At 38.7% G+C, this 24,862-nt stretch overlaps 2 protein-coding genes and 1 long non-coding RNA gene across 4 annotated transcripts; 2 read left to right on the top strand and 1 right to left on the bottom strand.

Moving 5' to 3' along the window:
• Window positions 1-354: 354 nt before the first annotated feature.
• Window positions 355-12,197, top strand: alpk3b (alpha-kinase 3b). Of its 2 annotated transcripts, XM_038701981.1 has the most exons (13): window positions 355-518; window positions 2,043-2,164; window positions 2,510-2,627; window positions 3,049-4,294; window positions 5,911-8,011; window positions 8,995-9,142; window positions 9,304-9,431; window positions 9,525-9,560; window positions 9,647-9,921; window positions 10,144-10,232; window positions 10,344-10,561; window positions 10,894-10,942; window positions 11,061-12,197. In XM_038701981.1, exons 1-13 carry the CDS (start codon window positions 391-393, stop codon window positions 11,374-11,376), a joined length of 4,974 nt encoding a protein of 1,657 aa, XP_038557909.1. In that variant the 5' UTR covers window positions 355-390; the 3' UTR covers window positions 11,377-12,197. The 2 variants fall into 2 exon arrangements, with proteins under 2 accessions (XP_038557909.1, XP_038557910.1); XM_038701982.1 differs by lacking the exon at window positions 355-518 and having other exon boundaries at window positions 2,145-2,164; window positions 2,510-2,658; window positions 2,809-4,294.
• A 3,273-nt stretch (window positions 12,198-15,470) lies between these two features.
• Window positions 15,471-18,167, bottom strand: LOC119890502. Its single transcript, XR_005442247.1, has 3 exons — window positions 18,048-18,167; window positions 16,410-16,428; window positions 15,471-16,133 (listed from the first exon to the last, which is right to left on the bottom strand). It is a non-coding gene; the product is annotated as an uncharacterized LOC119890502 (long non-coding RNA).
• Window positions 18,168-18,244: 77 nt separating this feature from the next.
• On the top strand, window positions 18,245-24,440 carry sec11a (SEC11 homolog A, signal peptidase complex subunit). The gene is made up of 6 exons (XM_038701801.1): window positions 18,245-18,423; window positions 18,935-19,044; window positions 20,397-20,546; window positions 20,805-20,924; window positions 23,834-23,891; window positions 24,005-24,440. Exons 1-6 carry the CDS (start codon window positions 18,373-18,375, stop codon window positions 24,053-24,055), a joined length of 540 nt encoding a protein of 179 aa, XP_038557729.1. The 5' UTR covers window positions 18,245-18,372; the 3' UTR covers window positions 24,056-24,440.
• Window positions 24,441-24,862: the final 422 nt, after the last annotated feature.

Raw genomic sequence — 24,862 nt, 5'->3', positions numbered from 1 at the left:
TTGCAGTGCCTTAAGTCAGTGCTGTCGGGTATCTGTCAAAGGAGGGAAAGAAACCTGTGAATGGTGAGTTAACTGTACAATAGACTAAACAGACTGTTGAATGTTGTTTATGTCAATAATGAATAGGACTGCATGTAAAAGAGGTGTCCATTTGCTGATGTTTGTCAAACTATATAGAAAAACACAAATACATTTTTTATGCTAAAATGTAACACAAGTTTGCTAAAATGTAACACTTTGTTCTGTCAAGTTCTCCATGTTCATGTTTTCACTCTTTGTTCTCTTTTAGCTGTTATTAATCGCCTTGGCAAGCCAAGAAATAAGTAAAAACACAAACCTTTTTTCTTCTGGAAAACTTTTTTCACTGGGTATTCCTTTCTCTGGTGGAAAATGGGTTCACGGAGGACAATGACACGCTCCTCTTCTGGCAATGGAAGATACAGCAATGGGGATGATATCAGTGGGAGTAGCCGGCCTGGTGGCTGCAGCTACCTCTCTAATGTGAGGCCAGAGAACAGGTACAGATTCAACAATAACCCAGTGTGCTGTGCTACCTGTTGAAAATCATTATAGAAACCATGGTGGACCACTGTGCTCACATCAATACGTAAAGATTTTCATAAGTTGGGATGAACGTGTGTGGTGTGTTGTGTCTTTGTTTGTTGCTATGGTCGCCAGAGTTTAAATAAACTGCTGATTAAGAACAGCATCTCAGTTATGCCACATGGGCCCCACTAACAACAGCTTTTGCATGGAAAGATTTGTTCATGGAACTTTTAGATTCAACTCTTTAATGATACATCAGTTTTAAGTAATAGGCTATAAAATTATTTGAGATAATAGCATTTCCCCCTTCTAGTCAGTGATACAGAAATGGTTTAATACCGCCCTGATGTCCAGTTTCTTTTAGGACATCCTACCCTACCTAAGTTATTTGATATAGGGATGGTCTTGTGATTTACGCATGTTGTAACTGCAAAATCACATGTAAAGATGATTTTGTGGCAATGAACATGGGTATAATTTCCAGTGGGAATTGGGACAAACACTACAGAGAAACAAGATGATCTGAAATGATGAACAGAAAGTGCTGTTAGACAAAAGTTCCTGCAAAACGGAAACATTTTTCGCTTAAAAATTCACTTGTCATAGCTCAATTAATGTAGTATTTTTTTATTGTATTTCCAATAGGTCAACACTGAATTCCAGCAAAGTTAGCTGTATGTAACGCATGCTGCAAGCCATATAGCATGCACATTATATTGTGTGACTGTCTTTAGTATTAGTGTCTTGTTTTGTTAGTTTAATCATGAGTAACATGCAGTGAAGTGTAAAAGCATCTTTTAACTGTTCATGCGGCCAATACTGAAGTGCATGTCAACACCAGACATGGATCAACTGCACATACATACAAGCACCACCATAATGCTTTTACAACATGCATGCAAGCACATATCAATTTATATTATATCTGCGTTATGTTTCTTACTCATTTCCACATGCCATAATGATTCAATACTCTTGAAGCATTATATTTATGGTAATGTGTTTCATTTTTATAATTAATCTCATATGTATAGTTAGACATGCTAATTAACTATTCATACTGAACTGCAGAAGTCAAAGATCAGAACACTTCACTTTCATTGCCTCTAGTAAGAACTGCTCAACATTCAAGGACAAATGTTAGTCCTAGTCTTAATGTGAATGTGAAGAATGTCATCTAGAGGTCTTGAGAGAAATAACACATCTGGTGTTTTTATTTCATATTTTATGTCTATCCTGTAATATAATTATATAATTCAGTTAAAAAACTGGTCAGTTGGCTCAACAATTTGTTAAAAAGTTAATTTGCCCTTTTACAAACTTCAGCAATTAAAGGCTCCATATTTTAATTCACACAACTTCCAGACGATACTTTTGCTCTTGAGCACGAAAGCTGCTCATCTACACAAAACAATAATCCAGTATACATGTAATAATGTTAAAATTACAAAATCAACCGTGGGAACATGACTGACCAGCTCCCTTTTCTTGCACAGGAGCACACTCTGCAGTATGATGGCACAGTTAACTGAGGAAACACAGCCCTCCTTCGAAACAACCCTGAAGTCGAAAGCTGTGTCCGAGAATTGCAATGTGAAGTTCTCTTGTGTGGTTACAGGTAAACACCGCTTCAGAGGTTACATCGCACACTTTACAAGGCTTTACACCAGATGTATGTAACCTTAGGGACACTTACCAGAACATACAATAATACAGTATAAGTAAATAAAAAATTTGTCTAAGTAGCATGTTTATAAGAATGTAACAACTTAAAGGAAGTGAATGCACACAAGTAATGTACTACCTCTGAAAAAAGACTCAATATACACCTGGTTTCATGCATCATGACCATCTGAAATATGTTCAGACATTTCTGCAAGGCAAGCGTAATGCACCTAATGCTGCCTTTTTTTAATTTACAGAAATTGTTTGTCCTGAATTTTTTTTGTTTTGTTTTTTTCAGGACACCCTGCTCCTCAAATTATTTGGTATAAGGATGATGTGCAGTTAGACAGATACTGTGGACTGCCTAAATACGAAATATTCCGCAATGGACAAAATCATTCCCTGCAAATTTACAAGTATGTATCTTTGGATACAATGAAATCACATGTGAGTGCACTGGTTCTACCAAGATGATACCAAGATCAACACTGTATTAGTCTGTTCAAACTTTCTACAACATTTAAATTCCTACACAGCAATGAGCACTCTGATGGAGGTGACAAAATCATTGTGTATTATTTTCTTTCTGCTTCAAAGTCCAAATACTAAGAGAGTGACTTGACACTGCCCACATTAAGTAAGCCTGGTAGGCTTTTATTATTATTGTCAACATTATTAAATTAAATTATTTTATTTAATTGATTAAATTATTTGAGAATCAAAATTAAAGAGCTTATCCTGAACAGTTTAGCCAATACATCAGTGTTTCGGTGTCAGAAATGTTTCCTTGTGTTTTTGTCAAGAATCAGTTTGCTTAAACTGGGCTTTTCTTTGCAGTTGCACTGTGGATGATGCAGCTATATACCAGGCCTCAGCCAGCAACAGTAAAGGTATAGTGTCCTGTTCTGGTGTTCTAGAGGTGGGTGAAATGAACGAGTTCAAGATCCACCAGCGCTACTTTGCCAAGCTCAAACAAAAGGCTGAGAACCGACACAGGGAAGCTGAAGGGAAAGAAAACCAGGAGCCGCTACGAACCATCAGTCCAGACCGCACACAGAGGAAACGCCGCTCCACAATGGAGGCCTTTCTCAGCACGCCAGGCTCCATGGAGTATGAGGGCAATGAGGAGAGCCATCAGGCTGCAGCTGTAGAGACTGAGGCCAGGTTACAGGAGACAACAGTGGAAGAGGTGGAAGAAAAGCCAGTCCCAATCACTAATGGAGCAGTGTCTGCTGTAACTAACGGACAGGCCATCAGTGAAAACGATGACAAGAGCGGGACATATATATACGACTCTGCACAGAAGATTTTCAATTCACACCATCCCAAAACTCCCTTTGTCAAAAAGAAGATTAAAATTTCCAACAGTGCAAAAGTTGCAAAATCAGATACACCAGGAGAGTGGCCATCTGAGGAGAGAAGGGCAAACAATGAGCCCTCCACCTCTGCAGCTCTGACCTGCACTGAGTCAACACAGTCTGAGGGGAATTCAGAAGAGGTTATGGAAGTAGAAAATACTGTCGGTTTATCAGTTGTGGATTCAAGCTTCAGAAATGTGACAAAACATCAGAAATCAAAATCAGAGAAAGTATTGCTTGTTGAAAGGCCTTCAAGGGATGAGAACACATGTGTTAAGGTAACTGTGCCTACACAGAAAGAACAGCTAACTGCCTCATTACCACCTGCTGCTCTTACATCCACAAGGCGTACTGTGTCAGGAACTGAAGATAAACAGGCTGTTAAGCATGAGAAGGAAGCTGGACGCAAAGATAGAGAAGGAAATTTGGAAATGCAACTGACTACAACACAACTACAGTCTGCTGCAGCAGCACTGCAACAACCCCTCAGTACAGTGCAGGAGGACATTTCTAAAACAGAACATGTTATTGTCATGGATGTTGACAAAAAGTCAAAAACAACCACTGGTGCATCTTTATCACACAGAGGCACTGAGTCGGATCCACCGTGTGAAAGAAGGACTGCTTTACCTCAGAGTCCATGTAAACAGGCTGCAGGTCAGCTGTCTGAGAAGGAAACAAGCCCCTGCCAAAAAAATGTGTCTCAGCCAGCGCTGCTGAGTGAGGTGAGTGAGGCTTTTCACATGAGCTCATGAGTGTTTTGTGCTGCATCAGTAACACAAGCATCCTGGAGCTATTTATAGATTTTATAAGTATGCTCTGCTGTGTGACAAGAATTAAATGACGCACATGTTGACAGATGCAAATGGTATATTAATACAGTGCATGTGATATTGTAAGTTCAAAGGTCTGAGAGTTGGCTGTTACATACATATAGAATTATACTTAGAATGTGGCACTTTGCACTAATAGTACATGGATTAAGCAGATTTCCTCTAAAGCAATAGTTCGACATCTTGGAAAATATGCTTATTGTACAGAGGCAATTGGATAGCTATTTTGCTCCTGTTTCAAATCTTTGTGCAGGGCTGAGTTATACCAGAAAGCGGTGGGGTAGTTGTGATGGTGTCCTGACTGATGGTATCATATAAGTATGTTCATTAAACTAACTAAATACATTATATTTTGTCATAACATAAAGGAAATAAATAAATAATTAGCTTTTTGGATAACAGCCTTGTATGCTGCAATGTTGTAATGGACAGTCATCTAGTAACATCCTAAATTAGCACTTGTTGTGCTATTTAAATTGTGAACCGTTATTGTCCACTGCTTATGCAATTGTCCTGACTCCAGCTCCATTGCTAAGTACTGACAGCACTGAGAGCTGAGACAAAACACTGCACAGCTGAAGCACCTCTTAAAATTATTCACATTCCTTTCCGACCACACTTAAAAGTAAAATAGACACCTTACATGTGAATAGGCCTCACAATGTCAGAATAAGACACAAGGGAAGGCAGGAAAACAAGCATAAATGAGCAAAATGCATATTTTTTTATACATTTTATAAAGATACTGTATATAAGTATTTTGAGTCAGTTTGCAGTTGCTTTTTGAAGGAACAAATTGGCTGAATATTGGCAAAGAGAATGACCCTTGAGCTATATGTGGCTTATCTCAGGCCTGATGTAATGACATATGGCACGGGGAACCTCCCATGCTAATTAAAAGAGATCTACAGCTCAGTACCAGATTTTGGGGACTTGCATTCAACAAACGTGTATACATGGCACAGCGCTATGGAACAGAGCAGTGTACCATGCTCATATTTCACAAGATGATATATATGTTTATATGTGCTGGATTTGGATTCTGGATGAAGATGAATTGATATGTCAACATGGATTTTAGAGATGTTTTTTTATTCAAAATATAAAGAAGAAGGTTTAAGAACTAGTTATCAGTATCTGTCTAACTGCACATCATCCTTATACCAACTACTAGAAGTTTTTTTTACAAGCCACTCTCCTATTTACTTACATGAATGCTAATGCTAATATATATTAGTATTAGCAACCATGTCAGTTCAAAAGCACATAAAGCGTTTTGAATGTTTTTCACAGATAGCCATATGAACACTGCCAATAGGGCAAGTGAAGGAAATGTTTGTTGTTACCATCACAAACTATATCTTTTCCTTTGTATTCCCATTCCATTTGTTGCTGGTTACGATGTTGCTGTTTTTAAAATCACATGTGTTTATCCTTGTCCACCATAGCCAGGGATAAGGGAATATGTATTTACAGAATGGAAACCTCTGCTTGTATTATGTCCCAAGGTTACACAGGCCCATACAAAGATGAACAGGAATGATGCACCTGTCAGCTTTGAGCTTCCACTCAACCGGTGCACAATGGACGCACAGCTACCACAAAACGATCCACCAGAGAGAGACACTACGACAGTTCATGTCCAGACCCCTTCTTTGCACTGTGGTCTTCAAGCAGTGATTGACAAAATGACACAGGACACATGGGATCATTCCATGGGATCAAATGAAAGCCATACGGTCCTTTTTACAGACCTACAGAAGTCACCCTTCCAAAGCCCTGGTGGTGGTGAGAAAACCCGAGGGTGTAATGTTTCCCCCAGCACCCAGCAAAGCCAAGTTGATACTGCTATAAAAACTGTTGAAGGGACAGAAATACAAGTTGATGAGAAGGTAGAGGGTAACGAGGAAGGTAAGTTATTAGGGCAGTCTGACAGTGTGGCCCCAAGTGAGACGATAGTTGAGATGGAGACTGAAACTGCCTCTGTACATATGACTGAACGCATTGAAACTGAAAAGAACAAAGATGCAGTAGATAAAGACACAGCTGTTATTATTGTGGATGCCTCTAATAAAGAAACTGAGAAGAAGGGACATATATTAAAAATGGCAGAGAGAACTAGTTTAGAATTACAGAATCTGAAGTCAACAACATTTGAGCTTGCCAACCCACTCCTAACAAAACCTCCTGAAAACACACGAAAGTTATCTGTCCAAATTAAAGCCTTCCAAGAAATTCCAAAACCTGTAACAAAAGTCATATCTATAGCTGAACTTTTGAGATCACAAATAAAGACTCTTGACTCCACATTAGCAAATTCAGTGACCACCACGGCCCATGCAACTACAACTCCTACAGAAACACGTGAGCAGCTAAAAGATGACAACAGCAAATGTAAACCGGAAGTGAAGACGTCAACGCCTGACAGGAGTATTGATGATATTCCTCCCAGAAACATCAAGGAAACCCTAATGGAGGTTTATCATCAACTAAATGAAACTGATCAAATTCACATTCACGGTGCAACTTCACCACCTGTTCAGGCTTTACAAAAACCTCTTGTTATCCCACCTATCTCTGTCATTGACACTGGCACCACTACAGAGACTGCACGACCACATGGGCATGCAACAAAATATAATGAAGGAGTTATGGACACTGGAGCATCAACTCTGGTTCCTCAGAAAGATTTCCCACTTGTTTGCCTTTCTGGAAGTGAAAATGTCAGACACAATTTTTCTCCCTCGATTTGTCAGGACGACCTGACCAATAAACTGACAGCAATTTCAACCCTATCCAGAAATGTCAGTCGAGAACCTGGGACTCCACTTAGAGTGGCACCTATAAAGTCCAGTGGTCAGGAGTCAAATATTACTGTTTTGGAGCATGTCAAAGATGAATCTCTTCAAGGCAAAGATGTGGGATTTATAAAAAAGTTAGCTCCAGAAATTAAACTTAACAGCAAAACTGAAAAGGGGATTACTGAAATGAATTCCACAACACTTCTGTATCAAGACAAAAGTGAAGAACACAACACAAAAAACAGTTCTTTGCAGAGTTTACAAAAGTTTCCCACTAACAGTGAACTTGGCACAGGTAAACAAGAGAATAATCTCCAACTTATTCAACAGGACAACTCTATGTTTGAGGAATTATCAAGGACTGACTCATTAGCCAGTCCAACTCCTGAAGCTAGTCCATTGTTAAAGAAAAGAAATTGTGTCTCTCCCATTCCTTCTGCTACTCCACGAGAGCTGGCCTCTGGGGCCCGACGGAAAATCCTAATACCCAAGGCCAAACCTGAGGAAGCCTCAGAAGCCACATCGCAGGTTGATAACCAAACTCTGAAAAAGGAAGTTTCTATGCAGAACAGCAAGCTTTCCGCAAGTCCCATGACTCTCTCTACGTCTCCAAGCCTGTCACGACGGTCACCTCTACTTCAGTCCCCCGGTGAGCAAACTTCTCCTGCAGAAAGGTGTTCTCCACTTTTGAGCAGGAGGAAGGTGGCATCTGATACTCAAGCACCAAGCCAGCAGCCCACTGAGGAGATCCAAACCCATAAAACTGAGGGGAAACCTGCAGAGAAGGACAAGCATGACCCATTCAAAGGTAAAATATCCTTCATGTCAGAACAGTGTTTTTAAATGTCGCAATGCATGCTGCATGAGAAACATGATTCACAAAACCTGGGGTGAGATAACCAAGATGTGTTTAACTGTCCAGCTTGCACCTGTTGCAGCAATCAGACTGATTATGATGTTGGTTTTGGTCACAAACCCAATGCAGTGGCTGTGTAAAGTTATTCGCAAAACAATTCTATCCACACCAAATTAAACTTAGTTTAGCATACTGTGTGTGCAACATGTCAAATCAGAAAAGCTGCTTTTCACTCGCCACAAGATGCACAGGCTGGTAAACTAAATGGGTCACATTTTTTATATTGTCTCTTTCACTGTTACTCACAGGAAGTCAATATCATATGATTGGTTCCATGTTCTTGGTTTACTTCCATAGAAATACAGTAGTATTTGTATACGTTACGTTTACTTGTTGTTTGAGCAGTCCACTAACATTGAAAAATTCAAATCTAGGGACATAAAAATGCCAGCATTCATATTAAATTCACACCAGTGGGTTGTTGATTGACACTAGTGTCCCAGTACAGTATTTATGCTATCCCTGTCTACTGTGCAATATGTAAAGTGTTCAAATTTGCATTTGGCAGTTAAGTTTGACTGTAAAGTTTCTATTAGTAGATGCACTAACAGGAAATAATGTGCATTTGGTTCTTGTAGACTAACTAATACATTTACAATTTTCAACATCAACGCACATGGATACTGTATTACATGTAAATTTAATAGTGCCAATATGAAATTGAGACACACACACGGGGTTGCAGTGAATACATTAACATTTGCTTACAGCGCCATGCCACATATAGGATATATTATAGGAAAGAAACCTTTTGGATGTAGCTTATATGCACTATAGCACATACAGTATATTTATCAGACTAGATATGTCAAGGTTTCCTGATACTTAGAACATAGAAAAGTGTTTTTATCCGTGTTTGGTGTCTTTTCCTCCAGCTCCTCAAGTTATTCGAAAGATCAGGGGCGAATCCTTCGCAGATGCCTCAGGACACTTGAAATTATGGTGCCAGTTCTTCAACGTTCTGAGTGACTCTACAATCAAATGGTACAGAAATGAAGAAGGGATTGCTCAGATTAAAAGAAAGTAAGTAAATCCGCAGTTTCACAAGAAATTGATTATTTGGATTGACTTTTAGTAAAGGTCTTATAGGTCATAATAGTGATCACCTATTACTGAGTTTTGGTCATATTCCTGCAAAACCCACATTTTCTGAATCATTTATTTGTTATTTGTTTGTTTCTCAGTGCAGGGGACGAAACTAAGGTCAATCTTGCCATTGTTCAGGCATCATGCAAAGACTCTGGTGTTTACCGATGCAAAATCACAAATGAATATGGGACAGACTCAACAGACTTTCTTCTTAGTGCAGATAGTATGTAGTCTTTTACTTTACATCATAAAATATTTTTTTCCCTTGCATTACTGGGCCACAACAAGTCTCATCTTCTCCCTCACTGTGTTGCAGTCATGGCTGGAATGTCATTACGTGAGGACCTTGGTGGTAAGCTAAGATTTCCCGTGTTTTGGTCATTGTTTTTCCTGTGTCAGAGCCAAAAGCTTTTCTAACTTCCATTCTTTTGTATGCAGTTGGAGAAGAAATTGAAATGACACCCCTGATATTCAGCAAGGGTGTGGCTGATTCTGGCATCTGGGGCAACAAATTCTTTGGCCGCATAATGATGCAGGAATCTCATATTGGTGATGGCTGTTCTCACAAAGTCTGGAGGGCAAAAGTCATCTATGGTCTGGAGCCTGTGTTCGAGTCTGGAAACACATGTATCATTAAAGCACCCAACCCCATCGCCTATGGAGGTAAAGCAGAAAGCTGCCTTATAGACAGAAACCTGGACATTGTCAAGCAGGTATGTAAGGAAGATGATTTTGTAATTTGTTTGTGTCTTCTTAATACATTTAAAAATGTCATACAATAAACTAACAAATCCAGTTTTTAAGTAAATCAGTCGGGTGTCATTCCTGCCACCCACGTACGATTACTGTAACACTAATCAAATGAAGATTGAATACATATGCTGGTGTAGGTTGAGCTTATCGTTGCTGGCTATTCTCCAATGTTCTGCATACAGGAGTGTAAAATTCAGAACTTGGCTCGCGAATACTGCAAAATCTTCTCTGCAGAAGCAAGAGTGATTGAACACTTTGGCCCCTCTCTTGAGTGAGTACAAGCAGTTTACACTTCATCAAAAGTTAACGTCCTCTTGTACAGTACATGAACCACTTAGCCTCTCTAAAGGTCGTTCACATCTTGACAATATTTGTTACACAGAGTGATTCCAGTCTACTTGATGTACCGACCGGCAAACACTGTCCCTTATGCCACAGTGGAGGCTGATCTGACAGGGGTCTATCAGAAATACTCTGTCCTGGATCATACAGGCAGAATAGACATGAGGACTGACTCTGAGGTGGAGCAGAAGTGTTGTGCCCTGCAGCACTGGGTCTTTCAGTGGACCAATGGCAATCTGCTACTCACTCGGCTAGAAGGTAGGCTGACTCAATGGGAAATGTATCTTTTTCCTTTCCTAATGTTGTGTTAAAATCAGTAGCATATTGAAGAAACTGGTGAATGAGTGAACTAAAAGTTAAATATTGCTCACAATAAGGCAATGTGCGAGAGACATTTTTTACTACTAATACTTACACACAATTTGCTATGCAGCATTCAATTTATGATAAAATATTAAGTATGTTGTGTTCTGAGAACTTAACTTGTATTTGTAATTTGTTTTTACTGCTGGAGTTAATGTGCATGTCTGTCACATTTGAATATATTACCTGAACAACAAAAAAAGTAATTGCATGATGTTATTTTGCAGGTGTTGACACCAAGATCACCAATGTTGGAATTTCAGTCAAATCAACGGGGTTAGTTTATTTGTATTGTTTTGTTTCTGTAAATTACTCTCTGAAACCCTAATTTTACAGGTAATTTACATTTATACGGATCACGACTGTGACATTTGCCTTTGTTGTGTTGGTGCAGGAATCAAGGTCTATCTGTTGAAGGGGATCCCAAAGTTTTTGAGCAATTTGTCTCCCAGCACCAGTGTAACTACTTCTGTGGTCTGCTCAGCCTGAGGTCACTAAAGGTCATGGACTCTCTATTAACGCCAACGAAGGCCAAGGGCTCCAGAAGCCCGTTAATTCAACGCAGAACAGGTGCTGGCTCCTCCAGCCCTCAGACAGGCCGGAAAGCTGCTGGCAGCCCCAGACTGCCCAGGAAGACTGAGCAAGAGGGCAGAAAGACCCCAACTAAACAAAAAGCTGCTGATCCTCCCAAAGTTGTTAAGATGGAATAGAGTAATTATCACTCAATAAGACGTCAGAGATCATAGATTTTCTCAATGGACTCAAATCCCATTGAGTTTCTCCATGCTGAACCAGAAAGCGGAAATGGTTCACTGTTGGTACATATCAGCAAAACAGCCCAGAAGGAACGGTGAGACAGAAACAGGGCTGATGACACCTTTATTTTTAAGAGAGGTGTAAAACCTTCAGAGAACAGGACAGAGATATATACTGTAAATAACATGACTTAACTATTTAACAGCCACCATTCCTTGCCATTATTACTTATTGCAGATCGATGCCCTCGCATGTTGTTGTGATTATCGATTGTACATTGATCGATTTGTTGTGTACAATGTACATCATTGTACATTGTACACAACAAATCTTAGGGTTGAAACTACATTGTAGTAGTGAGTAGCTTTCCTGAGTTTGCATTGTATCAATCCATGTACCATTGTAGGTCACAGATTGTGAGTCCCAATCTCAGGTCAGACTATACTAAATTAATGTGCAAGATGAAACATTTTGAAATGACGTGGCATTTTAGGTAGTCTGTGTAATTTGCACTGGGATAGCACAAACATGTATCATTTGTAGTCACCTTTGTGAATGTTAAGAACCATGAGCTGGGAGCAAACAGCCTTTTCCCCCCAGGAATGTATCAAGCCAAATGTAGCCTCACATGACACTGTTGTACAGTGGCTAATGGTGCTGTGCTTTCATACTGTAACCTGTCATGTTTACTTGCTATTCTACATTGCACTGCATTTTTAGGAACTGCACCTTTGAATGCAACTGGCTGTAAAATAAAATATATGATTACACCTTGTGCGTTTGGAGATGATGGGAAAGTGCATGACGTGCTTTTGAAATTCTGAATGTCATTCTTAATAGAAATTAGCATTTTATGAAGAGGGCTGAATCACTGTGATGAAAACCATCCCACTCAGTCTATCTGACATCAGCAGTCACTCATTATCATATACGCATATCGTTTAGAAAGATAAGTGACCCGGTGTTATCTTAGTGACGCCTATCATGTGAGAGGACTGTCACATTTCTTTTCTGTCACCACACTGACATGCACCCATTATTTTTAGCATGGCTTTCATGAAAAGGCTTCCCATATTTGGGCTAATTCTTTTAGGTAATTTTAGTGAAGCAACACCTTATTTTTACCTATATTTTTCCCAGCTACTATCAGAATTTTACAAATGATCTGTAGTATCCTCCAGCAAAGAAATATCCTATTCTATTCTATGTGTGTGCAATCCCTCCAATCGTTGTTGAGACATGGTGATGCTACAGTTAAAGTCATACAAATGGAATACCATCTAATAGTTTTTGAGATATTTCAGCCTGGACAAAAGTGGTGGCCTGACCAACCAACAGACTGAACGCTAGCATGGCTAAAAATGACATTGTATTTTCACACACTAAGCCATAATAATTTGTACACATTTGCTATAAATGCACTACATGATTAATCACTTTATGCTGTAGTGTGTTATGTAGTTTCAGCCATTGCATGCTTAATAGCGCTACCACTCAGGGGCAAATGGGATTCTTTCACAGATATTCGAGACTGAAGTGTTGCTTGCAACCAGTGTGTGTTTACAGGGTGAAAGGCTAACTTCATCATGATAATCATTTGTGATTCCCAGTCATTAGTGAGTCATCGTTTATGTAATCGGTGGCCTCATGCACAAGTGTGAACAGTGCCGTGAAGCTAAATGTACGCATAACAAAAAAGTTCACTGAGTGTCACTTCTGATGTTGTCCAGTGGCATGACAGGGTCAGATGGTGTCAACAGAAGGAAGCGATGACAGGCTTTAGTGTGAGGTAGCTTCTGTTATGTTGCCCATATTTCTTACACGCTACCATTCTGTTATAATCTGTGACATATCACACACAGCAGGACCAAATTAGAAGAACTGTCAGTACAATAGGAATCCTTGACACTAAAGTTCACCTCTAAAGTGAACTACAGACACAAGTGAAAAATACCTTATTACCTTATAGCTTGTCTGCCTACAGTATATAACTATTTGCAACAAAATGCAATAAAATAAGCCTATGCATGATATTCACTTGAGAAGCAGTTAATAACACTTGCAATACTGCAGCACCATCTTCTGTAACAACAAGGATAACCCTTTCATTAACAGTAAATAAAGCTGAATGACATCTGGTAATTAATTGTTTTCTATCAGTTTGTCCACAGCATACTGAACTCCATTCACTACTTTACTCAGAAGACGTGGGTGTATGTTTGAACCAGCCACTAGGGAGGTCTCGTAGATGATGAGTCGCAGAGGTAACAATAGTGTAACTGAGGTGTGATAACAACATGGAGAAGATTGGGCCTATCATGAAGCAAGACACTCCTGCCACCTACTGTTAGTTCAGTCACCGTACCATTGATGAAAATAAGATACAAGTAAAATGTTTATTTGCACTATCAAATGTTTTAATTTGACCAAACTATTTATATGGAGATTCTGAGGTAAATGTTTGATTTATCTGGGAAAGTGGTTTCTCACTGTCTGTGTCACGCATTGCATATCCGCAATACTGTCACGGAGTGACAAATATATGTAAAATCTACATTATTTTGGAAATTAACTAAAATCATCTCTTACCTAACCATGCTCACTTTGTAAGATGTCTTCACGTCATCAGAATCTTTGTCTATTTAAAAAAAATTATATTTGTCTGACAGGAATAATGTCAGACAATGAGCCATACCTTAATCCGAAAGAGTTTCGTGCAAGGCATGACAGGAGAAATTATGAGCAAATCGCAGAAATTACAGAGGAAAGATTCATTGGCACAGCTCTTACTGCTGCACTGAGTACGTCGGACTGAATGCTATAAAGAGCTCTGGATCACTCACAGTAATCTCAGCATTAATACCCATGATAAGACACATCAAATGAGAGAATTGTTAGTCCCCAACTGTAGAAATCTTGTGTGTTCATTTAGGCCGTAATTGCAATTTCATTTAATAGAACATAATGTTGAGTTAATATGAAGATCTCGTGCTCAGAGACCGGGTCTTTAGCACATTAAACACATTTGCAGAGTTCAGTCTCACATTCGTGCTCATTATGTGGCAACATGTAAAAATATGCTCCACACAAAAAATCTTTTTGATAATTTTGACACATAACAGCAGCAACAGAAAGCAGAAAAATTGTCTAAAAAAGCTGTACATTATGTATGGTTATGCCTGGATATAGAATAACATCTCAGTAAATCAAATGGAAAAACAATGACAAATAGAAACAGCAACTGGCAAGCGTGACATCTAAGAACCACTCTCTCACAAGGCTGCCTGTGATTCTGACCTCACATTGTTGTACCTGAATGACCTCAATTACCATTGGCGGGCCAGGGTAGTTGTGACCATTTAGGCAGATTCTATGAAAAGGATCACACGTCCCTAAATGCCACAGACTAGTTGGCATTTGAAAAAAGTTTTATCTACAGTCCACCAAAAGTCGCAGGCTGCCACTGGTCTCTGTGCCATCGCAAAGTTGACTGTCAGTGCCGAGTTAATCTGCCACATCACAGCAAGCTTTTGCTGACTATGAAATAATGATTTTCTGATGCATATCTCACATTATTTCCTCTCACGGGGGAACTTAAAGGCTAAATCTGAATAAAATCAGTGTTGTCTAAATGCAGAGTGCAGAAAATACAGATATGCACATGATGAAACGCTGTCCAATAGCGCTGTGCTATCTCCTTTTCAAATACTGCAGAGGAAGAGGAGGTGAGCATACTAGATGGAAGCACAGCAGTAAACAATATGCTGCTAAACAGAAGAAAAAATCTGCTCAATTATGTTTAGCATAAAGCTCACCACAGCCACATCTTCTGGCACCTGGATCTCAAGATAATATATAATTTCTAATCCAATAATATCTACAACAAAATACCTGGGCTATCGCCTGGTATCAGTCCAACCCGGCAGGGATATTCATATTCAAGGGGCCTTGTGCACAACCTTTAAACAGCATTACTGGGTGACTTAATTATGGTTTTCACAATGTTGCTCAGTGGTTTTGGTGGGATGGAGTTAAAGACCACACAACATACAATCAAAACATGAGTCTTTAATATCATTAGAAAAACTGTTGGGATCACCATACAACTACTGCCCTCCTCTGCTCAGGGGAGAAGGGTGGCAGTAAAACTGATAAAGGATATGCAGCAACCACAACATCCTCTGTACGAAGCATGGCAAATGTATTAGTAAGATGTTAAGAGATCAATGCAATCTGAGGGAGTGTTAAGCCATCATAAACCAACTGTGAAATTCAGTTTTGCATACAGCATTCAGACACTGCTTTGCAGATATAGATTCAGCCTATATGGAAGTATGAATTCAGAAAGCCACATTTTAATTTAAATTTGAGTTACATTTTGCTCTTTAGTGAATAGAGTATATGTGTACAAGAAAAACAAATGTTGAATTGAAAGAATAATTTGAGGTTAGAAAGAGACATTAATGAATAATGAATAATACTCCATAAGTGCACTTGGATGCTGAACAGATTGCACATATATCTGAAAAGTTTTGTTACAAAATTAGATGTCAATCCTTTCAAAACAGATTAAAAACTTAACTACTAAAAAGACAGAGCATTTTTATTTTATTTTAAGTCTTTGGGGTTACAATTTATTATAGGGTAAATCTCCAAAACACCATGTTAGTATGACATAGCCTCTGTCATAATAGATGTGTCCCGAGGAAAACTAAACAGATAGAAACAAAACACAGTTCAGAAAAACACACAGTCAGCATAGTCTCTATTAATCTATTGTTACATTAAAATGAACTTTTAATTACTGGAGGGGGGGAATATAATTAAGTATGAGTCATAAATGACAACAACATGTATATCCTAACATAAAACATGACTTTTTAATGATGGCTCAAACATATGTGTTACTAATAATCCCCACAGAGTCAACAACCAGTAATGGCTGGTGAGTTTCAGATGTGAAGTGACTAATAATGTTATCACTTACTCAGTGAGACTCGCTTCCTCTAGGAAATTAGATGCGATCCATGAAAAAAGAAAGCAGTTAATAATTAGTAGTAATAAAAGGTTCTCGCTGAGATCTTTCTTTGTTGTGAGTTAGATTATTACAATTTTGATTAAGAGACAGTCCAGATGTTAAGGTTGGAATGGAAAATAAACTCACCTGACACTGACTTTATGCACTGATTTATTTGCACTACAGAGCTTACCCACCTTTAAAGGCAGCCATTAATATGCCATAAATTATTAATTCAGAGTGATTGTTTTTATTGGTGGTTGTTTGGTTTATGAAACCTGCTGACTCATGACAACCACATCACTGATTGTAAGCCTTACTTCATTTGACTCACAATTATAAACAGAGAGGCTACTCTGTTTGTATTGTAAATGTTTTTTTAAAGCTGCACTCATCAATATTTTTATCAAAACGATGGCTCAAATGACTATGTGCAACCTGACAGAAGTCGCTTGTAGAGACAAATTACCAGAGAAATATCGGCAAGGCTATCAGCGTTTTGGTTCACTGCTCTCATAAACCTCATTTCTAACAGCAGCAGGCAGCAACAAAAAAAAAGTTCAGATAAACTCATCAATGAATGCTTCACGCCCAGCACCAGATGATGGACAAAGTTAGCCACTAGCTAGTAAAGAAATTATTGCATTTAGCAGCTAAAGATAAGCCAGATATTATTCTAAGGAGAAAGACAACTTCAAATGACAACAAATGCAGTTGTTGATGGAAATAGACAGAGGGAGCAAATTGCACAAATTCAATAGAAAATTTGATTTGATGGCTCAGTCTTGAATAGGGGCGCTGTCAAAATCTAGTTTCGAGAACATAATTATTTCACTTTAGTGCTTACATGTTGCATATTCATAAAGTAATTACTGCATGCTGCAGACTGTTTGAGAACATTTCAGCTCATTGTTTATAAATTGACAAAACTAAGCTTTAAGTCTGCAGACCAGTTAACACTGAGGTAGTTAGCCGCCTGGATTGATTAGTTTGGATGTCAAAAGCTTTGATCCGCATGTTTTTTCATGGCTTCGGTCTACATAACATATCTACAACACAACATCTACAAGAATTGGACGTTCTATCTATCTAGAAACATCCATACAAATATAATAATTAATTTAGGCTATAATTGTTTTCCTGCTGTTTAAAATCAATAATCATCACATTATTTTATATTATCATCTTTTCATATCATCATCTTATCTTATCTTAATGTAACCCTCTCATAAATTAACACTGCCTCAGGCTATTGAAACAACTCCAAATTAATGCAGTTGTTGCTGGAAATAGACATAGGCAGGCATAAGCATATTTAACTTTATTGCTTATATGTTGCATTTAGGCCTGCCTAAATTAATTACCACAGCTGCAGAATGTTTGAGTGCACTGAAGGAAAATGTATAGCTAATGATGAATGTAGCCGCCTGGATTGATTAGTTTGGATGTCAAAAGCTCTGATCCGCATGGCTTTGCATGGCTTCAATCTACAAAACATATTTACAACACAACATCTACAAGAAATGTAAGGTCTATCTAGAAACATCCATAAAATATAATAATTAATTTAGGCTATTCAGATAGGCTAGCCAAAAATCATCACATTACCTTATCTTAATGTGACAGTCTCATGAATTAACAGCACCTCTTGGCTGTTCTTAAACCACTGTGAAACACTGCTGGACAAACAGAGGCAGCAACACGTTTCACTTCAGATGTGTGGAGTTTGGTGCTTTTGGAAACCCCCCTCTGCTCTCTCGTATCCTGAACTGACACCTCAACCCTGAGCTCACAGGAGGGCGGGACTTCCGGTTGAGCGCACCCGGAAGATTCGGATGCAAGTTTAACTGTTCGACCGTGCATCCATATGCTCGTGACTTTAAACGTTTTAATGTGATTTAGGTGCTTTTTCTACCCAGTAGTATTTGCAACAATGTTATCTTTAGACTTTCTTGACGATGTTCGTCGCATGAATAAGCGGCAGGTAGGTACCCGAGCATTAGTTTTACTGTGATGGTGCGACCGCCGCCTCTTTGTATTGTAAGAGACCTCACAGCTAACCTTACTAGCCGCCGACCTCTTTTTAACGGTGCAGCCTCTCTGTCACTTGTTAGGAAACCTTAAAGTGAACTGTTTTATGCAGACGTGTCTTTCAAAAGGTGCCCTTTATACTACAGCTTAAAAGACACCTGGAAACCTTGCGTAAGCGATGTTCCCGACTTCAGTGTAGCTAACTTAGCCGTTTTCCTCATTTTACCACACTAACGTTGCATTGTTAGCCACGTTAAAGTCTAACGCCTGATATGTTTAACAGTCACCAATGAATCTGCAGTGAATTTAATGTTGTCTCAAACATATGTTGGAACTACAAAGTTGGTCTTGAGCTAGTTTATACCTGAAATTGTCTTATTTACACTTAGAAGTTAAAGGCACACTTATGTTTGGAAGGGTTGTGATTAGAAATGCAATTTTAATATTTTTAATTTTGTATCCAGCTCTATTACCAGGTGCTGAACTTTGGTATGATTGTTTCCTCTGCGCTGATGATCTGGAAGGGACTCATGGTTGTCACTGGCAGTGAGAGCCCAATAGTTGTTGTTCTCAGGTAAGTTGAGCCATGTGTGTTTTAGGATTTTGAGTCTTGTTTTGCCTTAATTGGCCATTTCTTATGTCTGCTGATGAGAGTTAGTGTAGTGAGTAGTAAAGAAATTCCTAGGGTTTTGAGTTCTGCATGGAAATACACATTTTGCTCAGAATAGGACAGTAGGTTATATATTTATAATAGGCAAGCTACTGTTGGCATCATGCAGATGATAGCTCCCCCCAACCATAATATTAGGTCCGATTATTGTTTTGGGGGTTCAAATTTGCTTACGACGTGTGAACATGACGTGATCATGATGGCGCTGTTTGCAAAGTGGAGGAAGAGAGAGAAAACAACAAGGGACGAAGAATAAAGTTATTATTTCAAGAAAACAACAACTCTGTAATGTCACAGTCCGTCCACCGTAAAATGACAAGACAAGGTAACAGCAACTTTAGAATTTAACTGAAACCATCGTTGATTGTTGAGTTGAAGGCTAGCCAAAGTAAGCCGCAATCCTCAGCTGAAAATGTGCACACGTGCGTTTGTTGTTCTCCTGGTTGGGCCGTGAGTTTGGGTTGGTGCTAAGCAAAAGTACTTAAACGATGAATTGATGAAATAATCTGTAGAACCTTGGAGTACTAAAATCATCGTTGGCTGCAGCCCTAGAAAATATATTAAATACAAGTTCTCGTCAAAAAGGATCCTTCTATTGCACAACATTTAGAACAGAATGACTTCCTGATTCTGTGAAAGTGTGTGTACGTAATTTACTAAAAGTAAAGTTTTGTTAAGCTGTGTGATAATGCCTTCTCATGCCTGTTGCTATTCTACAGTAGTCTGTTGTGAACAATAACACACAACAAACTGTTGACCTGTTGATCATCCTGTTAGGATGAGTAAGATTGTACTGTTTTTTATTTTATTTTATATGTTATGGCTTGTAATTCCCTGCAATTAATGATTATTCTGCCAAATGATCTTTTAGTCAGGTCATTCTTTTGGCTGAAATATGTATTTAGTTTTATCATGTCACATTACCTTTACTTTTAAGTTATGCAGGCAGTAAAATGCCAGTTTGACTGCTGGTGATTAGGGTTGTCCATAGATAACCTGATCCAGTTGTTCTTTTTTTTATGGTCTTAATCCAAGTCATGTAATGTAATGTTGAGCAGTCACATAGAAAATCGTTGTTAATACCTCCTTGTGGCTTTGCAAACATAATAATTTGCTGCCACGCATTGTGGATTATGTCTGTTAAACAGAGGTTGCGATTGGCATGACATATTATCAATTAAGTGGAAACACACTATTGAATTGATCTAAATGATTCTAACTAATTTTGATGATGCTCATCTACCAAATCATTTCAGTGGCAGTATGGAGCCAGCTTTCCACAGAGGAGACCTGCTGTTTCTGACCAACCGGGTAGAGGATCCTATCAGAGTGGGAGAGATTGTTGTCTTCAGGATAGAAGGCAGAGAGATCCCAATAGTACACAGAGTACTGAAGATTCATGAAAAGTATGAATACACATTTAATCAGTGGTGCTGTCCATGATTAAGTTGTACTTTCAGTGTCACTGAGTCACACACCTCTGTATCAAACCTGAGAATGCCATCGATAGTATTGAACTGTACTGAAAGGTTATCTAAAAATGCTCAGAGACGGCTCTGTAATATTTCACACGTGTCATGAATCCCCACCCAGACACAGATGTAGTGAAAAATAGGACTTGAAGTGTGTTGTGGTATAAAATCACGCTGACACTTTTTCCACAGGGAAAATGGAGACATTAAGTTCTTGACCAAAGGAGACAACAATGCAGTGGATGACAGAGGACTGTACAAGCAGGGCCAACACTGGCTGGAGAAAAAAGATGTGGTGGGACGAGCTAGGGGGTAAGTACATTGTTTGGGGAAAGTCCATATTAGTACAGACATTTTAATAATGTAATGGGACAGATAATTAATATGTGTACAACTCAAATATGGAGGAGAATTGCAGCCAATTAAATGTTGAAAAGTCGAGCAGAGATGTATTAAGTAGGACTGCATGATTAATCTAATTGTAATCGCAATGTCGTCATGTGCGATTATTACATAACCGCAAAACGGGTGCGATTTAATAAAACAGAAAGTGTGTCACACTCTCTTGTCTATGTGCGCTGCAGTTTGCTCAATATCCACGGCCACACCGTTCTCGCACGTGCCTCTAAAAACAGATATGCAATCAGAAAAATTATTCATAAGCAGTGTGCTAGTAACTTTTAAGTCAACAACCTACCACAACCCCCCTCCCGGCCTCGCTGCTAGTCGTTCAGAACATAATCGGAATCGCCACTGGAGCACCGACAGAAGGACACCTGTCGCTCTGTGACAGAGACAGAAGAAAACAGTTAGCTGTATTGGTGCCTTATGTTGTTCAACATGTTGAACTTTTCACAGAGCCGACGTGTTTGTCAGTCAGTTTTCATCAACCGACCAATCACAGGATGGATGGGGCGGGACATTAAAAAAAGTTTGATGTGCTACAGCAAATCTTTAAATGTTGAACAATATGATTATTGAATAGTTAGTACATAGCCTTAACAAATTAGAGACCCATATAGATAATTTTTCTTTTATAAAATTAAATACATAAAAACAACCCACAGAAATGAAACAGCTGTAACTGGATTTAATATTCGATTAGGGGTAAAATAGTATACTATTATATGAAATTATAATGAATACAGCAATTAATATATTATTGTTATAGTCTACTAACAGTATACTTTTAACTGAACATTATGCTCTTTATTTAACGTTATAATATTGTACTATAACACTCATGTATACTAACTCCTCCTCCAGGTTGTGAATAGTGTCTCTGCAGTGGACAGATGTAGATTTAGCCAGAGCCAGGATGCCAGTGTGCCAATATTTGCTCCTTCTAGCTGCCTCCTCCTGAGAGCAACACACTCCCCTTGTTCAGTTTTACATCTGTTTTACTAGTTATTTTTATAAATATTGTTGATCGTTTAACTTTGTTCAAGTTGAGAAATACACATTTCATAATGTCAGTATTTGTGCATTTCCTTCAAAATCAAGCAAGTAGACTCATAGTACCAGTTGTTCCATTATAAATCAAATCGTAATATTCTCCACAATAATCGGAATATGAATTTTTTCCCAATTCGTGCAGCCCTACTTTTAAGGAATCATCCTTTCTACAATAAAAGAAACACTTCAATGGACTTGAGGAATATGGCCTAGATTGTCTTTGTTTGGAGATAAACTGACAAGGTCATATGCAAAACAGCAATTTCACATCTTTGCTGTTTAAGATTTGAGGATTAGGATTGTTCTATCATCTCTGCTAGTTAATTTATATTGAACAAGGTAGGGCTTAGGCAAGTCATCCTCTTCAGCAGTGCTTGTCCAGATGAGAGGGATAGTGTAGGGAGGTCTGTTAGATACGGCACGTCCACGGCATGTGGAGACAAAGAGCATGGCTCGTTCTGGTTGTCTATTGTGGAGATAAAAAACACCCACCTTTACCTTAATAGATGCTCTGTGTGATGCAATAATTGCTCCTTACTCACTCCCTCTCTGTTACATACAAAAAACTGATAACAAGTCGGTGTGCAGGTCACTGCTTTGCCCTAGTGACACACACACACAGTTACCATCAGGGACCGAGTGATAGCCGTCCAACTGAAATACATCCCTTAAAGACAGGAAAGGAATTGAACACTGGTTTATGTTTGAGCAGATGTTCATCCCAGAAAGGTTTCTTCTAATTGTTTTTCATGAGTGTGCCCTCTTTCTTTCTCTCTGAATTTAAGTTATTTTGCCATGTTTTACCTTTATTTGTAGCTAGGCTTGTTCCGATTGACAATTGAAGGAATGATCAGCGATTGTTTTTTCATGCGTCAAAGGCGATTTTAACTAACTCACTATCAGAACTAAGATGACATAAAAAGTTTCTAGAATCTGCTCCACACTGTTTCCCATTCACTGATTTATTTATGCCGACACACGCCTCAATATCAATTCTCACTGCCATGTATACTATTAAATAGTAGTAAAATCAGAATTCATTGCGGAGTTGACCACAGCGCATAGATTCGCTCAGAACCTCCGTGCTGTCTCTGTCTTGGAAACGGAGCCGCGTGTTTATAGAGAAACTAAAGCATTTAAGTAAACTCTAAGAAGTCAGTCTATCTATTTTTGTTAACACAACGCTGTCAATGTCCACCTTCAAATAAGTTATAAGCAAGCAAGTAAGGAGCCTAGCTAATAAGGATAGCTATGTTAATGTTAGAACACAGCTGCGTTGTCAAGGTTAGCACGCAGTACATAGCTGCCGTTCAATATTGATTGCACCCCCTACCCGCGCGGCGCCAGAGTTGCACAGTAATACTATGGGAAACACTGTACTGGGCATTTACAGATGTTTCTGGTGGTTTCTCTTAAAGCTAATAAGCCTTTTTCTTCCATGCTTCCAGGCATTTCACTGACTTGCTGCAACGTAAAACTGGCCCCTGGCAATCAGATCGCCAATCGGTAGATCAATAGACGATATGAAAATAGAGACGATCGCCCAACCCTATTTGTAGCAGAGATTTCTAATTTCACTGCTTAGGTCCAATTCATTTCTGCTTTCTGTAAAGTCTTGATTACATTCCTTTTATGGCAGCAAACATCATGAACTTTTTTAATTCAGTGACTGAAAGAAGTACTGTTGGAAGTGTCATCCGTTACAAACTGGCATAAATTATGCATCAATGAAATTTCTTGACCGTACGCATTTATGTCGTCTCCAGGTTTGTGCCATACATTGGAATCGTGACCATTCTCATGAATGATTACCCCAAGTTCAAAGTAAGTTTGTTGACCCCCACATCTCATTTGACAAGATTTGCTTAGTTTTTAAGCTTCAACATTTTCAGCATGACTGTCTAATTTGTTAAATCTCCTGTGTTTTCGTTCTGCAGTATGCTGTTCTCTTCATGCTCGGTCTCTTTGTGTTGGTCCATCGGGAGTGAGGTACCCAAACTTCGGGACTCAAGAAGAATGAACTACGTCCAGGAAACCTCAGTCATGCCTTTCAAAACAGAATTAAGTTAGACTTTGTCAAACCCAACTGGCTCTTTTGTACCATTTGTTTGAACATTTTGTAGAAATGTGGATAGGGTGTTTACATTTGAAAAATCCAAGCTTTAAAATATTTTTGTGAGGGAACTAGGCTAGATTTAGGTTGAAATTGATCTTTATTTGTAATCAATCATTTGAATGTGAAAGAGCATTCATCAAGATAAATTAAGTCTTGTTTCTTTCCTGTTGAGTCATTGTCTTTGAAAAAGATATGTGAAGTATTTTATGACAACTGAATATGAATGATATTAAATATGAAATCTGGTTACCATCCACTATGGATTATTTCAACTGTTTCTCATTTTCTTTTGGCCACTGTTCTACATTAACGGCCACAACAGAGTGGTGGAATTAAAAACATTTTCTTAAGTGAAAGAACAGTAGTGATCTGGAAATGTAAAAAAAGACATGTTACACGTGGAGAGATTACTGTGGCTACATCTTTTTTTATCCATTTAACTGTTTTTATAAGATAATTTATATAAAGGTCACTGGAGTGGAGCACTGGCTCTGCCTCTTTCTAAGTGGACTGTGGACTTTTCATTAGTGCAGATGTGCTTTGAGCACTAACCTTGTTGCGGTTCTCTTCTCTGATGCAATGTGACCATACTCTTGACACTTAAGGGTTCTTTCAGTCGAGGTGAAGTTGGCAGAGACTGTCCAACACCTGGATGTAATCATACGTATGGATCAATATA

The sequence above is a fragment of the Micropterus salmoides genome, unplaced genomic scaffold, assembly GCF_014851395.1.
Source record: "Micropterus salmoides isolate LMB-PRFRI ecotype aquatic unplaced genomic scaffold, ASM1485139v1 Ms_hic_scaffold_6, whole genome shotgun sequence".
NCBI classification, from domain to species: Eukaryota; Metazoa; Chordata; class Actinopteri; order Centrarchiformes; family Centrarchidae; genus Micropterus; species Micropterus salmoides.
This window is presented reverse-complemented; position numbering and strand designations above follow the sequence as displayed.

Bases quoted from the DNA above. Each gene is read 5' to 3' on its own strand.
- alpk3b (XM_038701981.1), top strand. From the start codon at position 391: ATGGGTTCACGGAGGACAATGACACGCTCCTCTTCTGGCAATGGAAGA. The intron at 2,628-3,048 runs GTATGTATCTTT...TTTTCTTTGCAG, and splicing joins CATTCCCTGCAAATTTACAA to TTGCACTGTGGATGATGCAG. The intron at 9,922-10,143 runs GTATGTAAGGAA...TTCTGCATACAG, and splicing joins ACCTGGACATTGTCAAGCAG to GAGTGTAAAATTCAGAACTT.
- sec11a (XM_038701801.1), top strand. From the start codon at position 18,373: ATGTTATCTTTAGACTTTCTTGACGATGTTCGTCGCATGAATAAGCGG. The intron at 19,045-20,396 runs GTAAGTTGAGCC...AAATCATTTCAG, and splicing joins CCAATAGTTGTTGTTCTCAG to TGGCAGTATGGAGCCAGCTT. The intron at 20,547-20,804 runs GTATGAATACAC...CTTTTTCCACAG, and splicing joins GTACTGAAGATTCATGAAAA to GGAAAATGGAGACATTAAGT.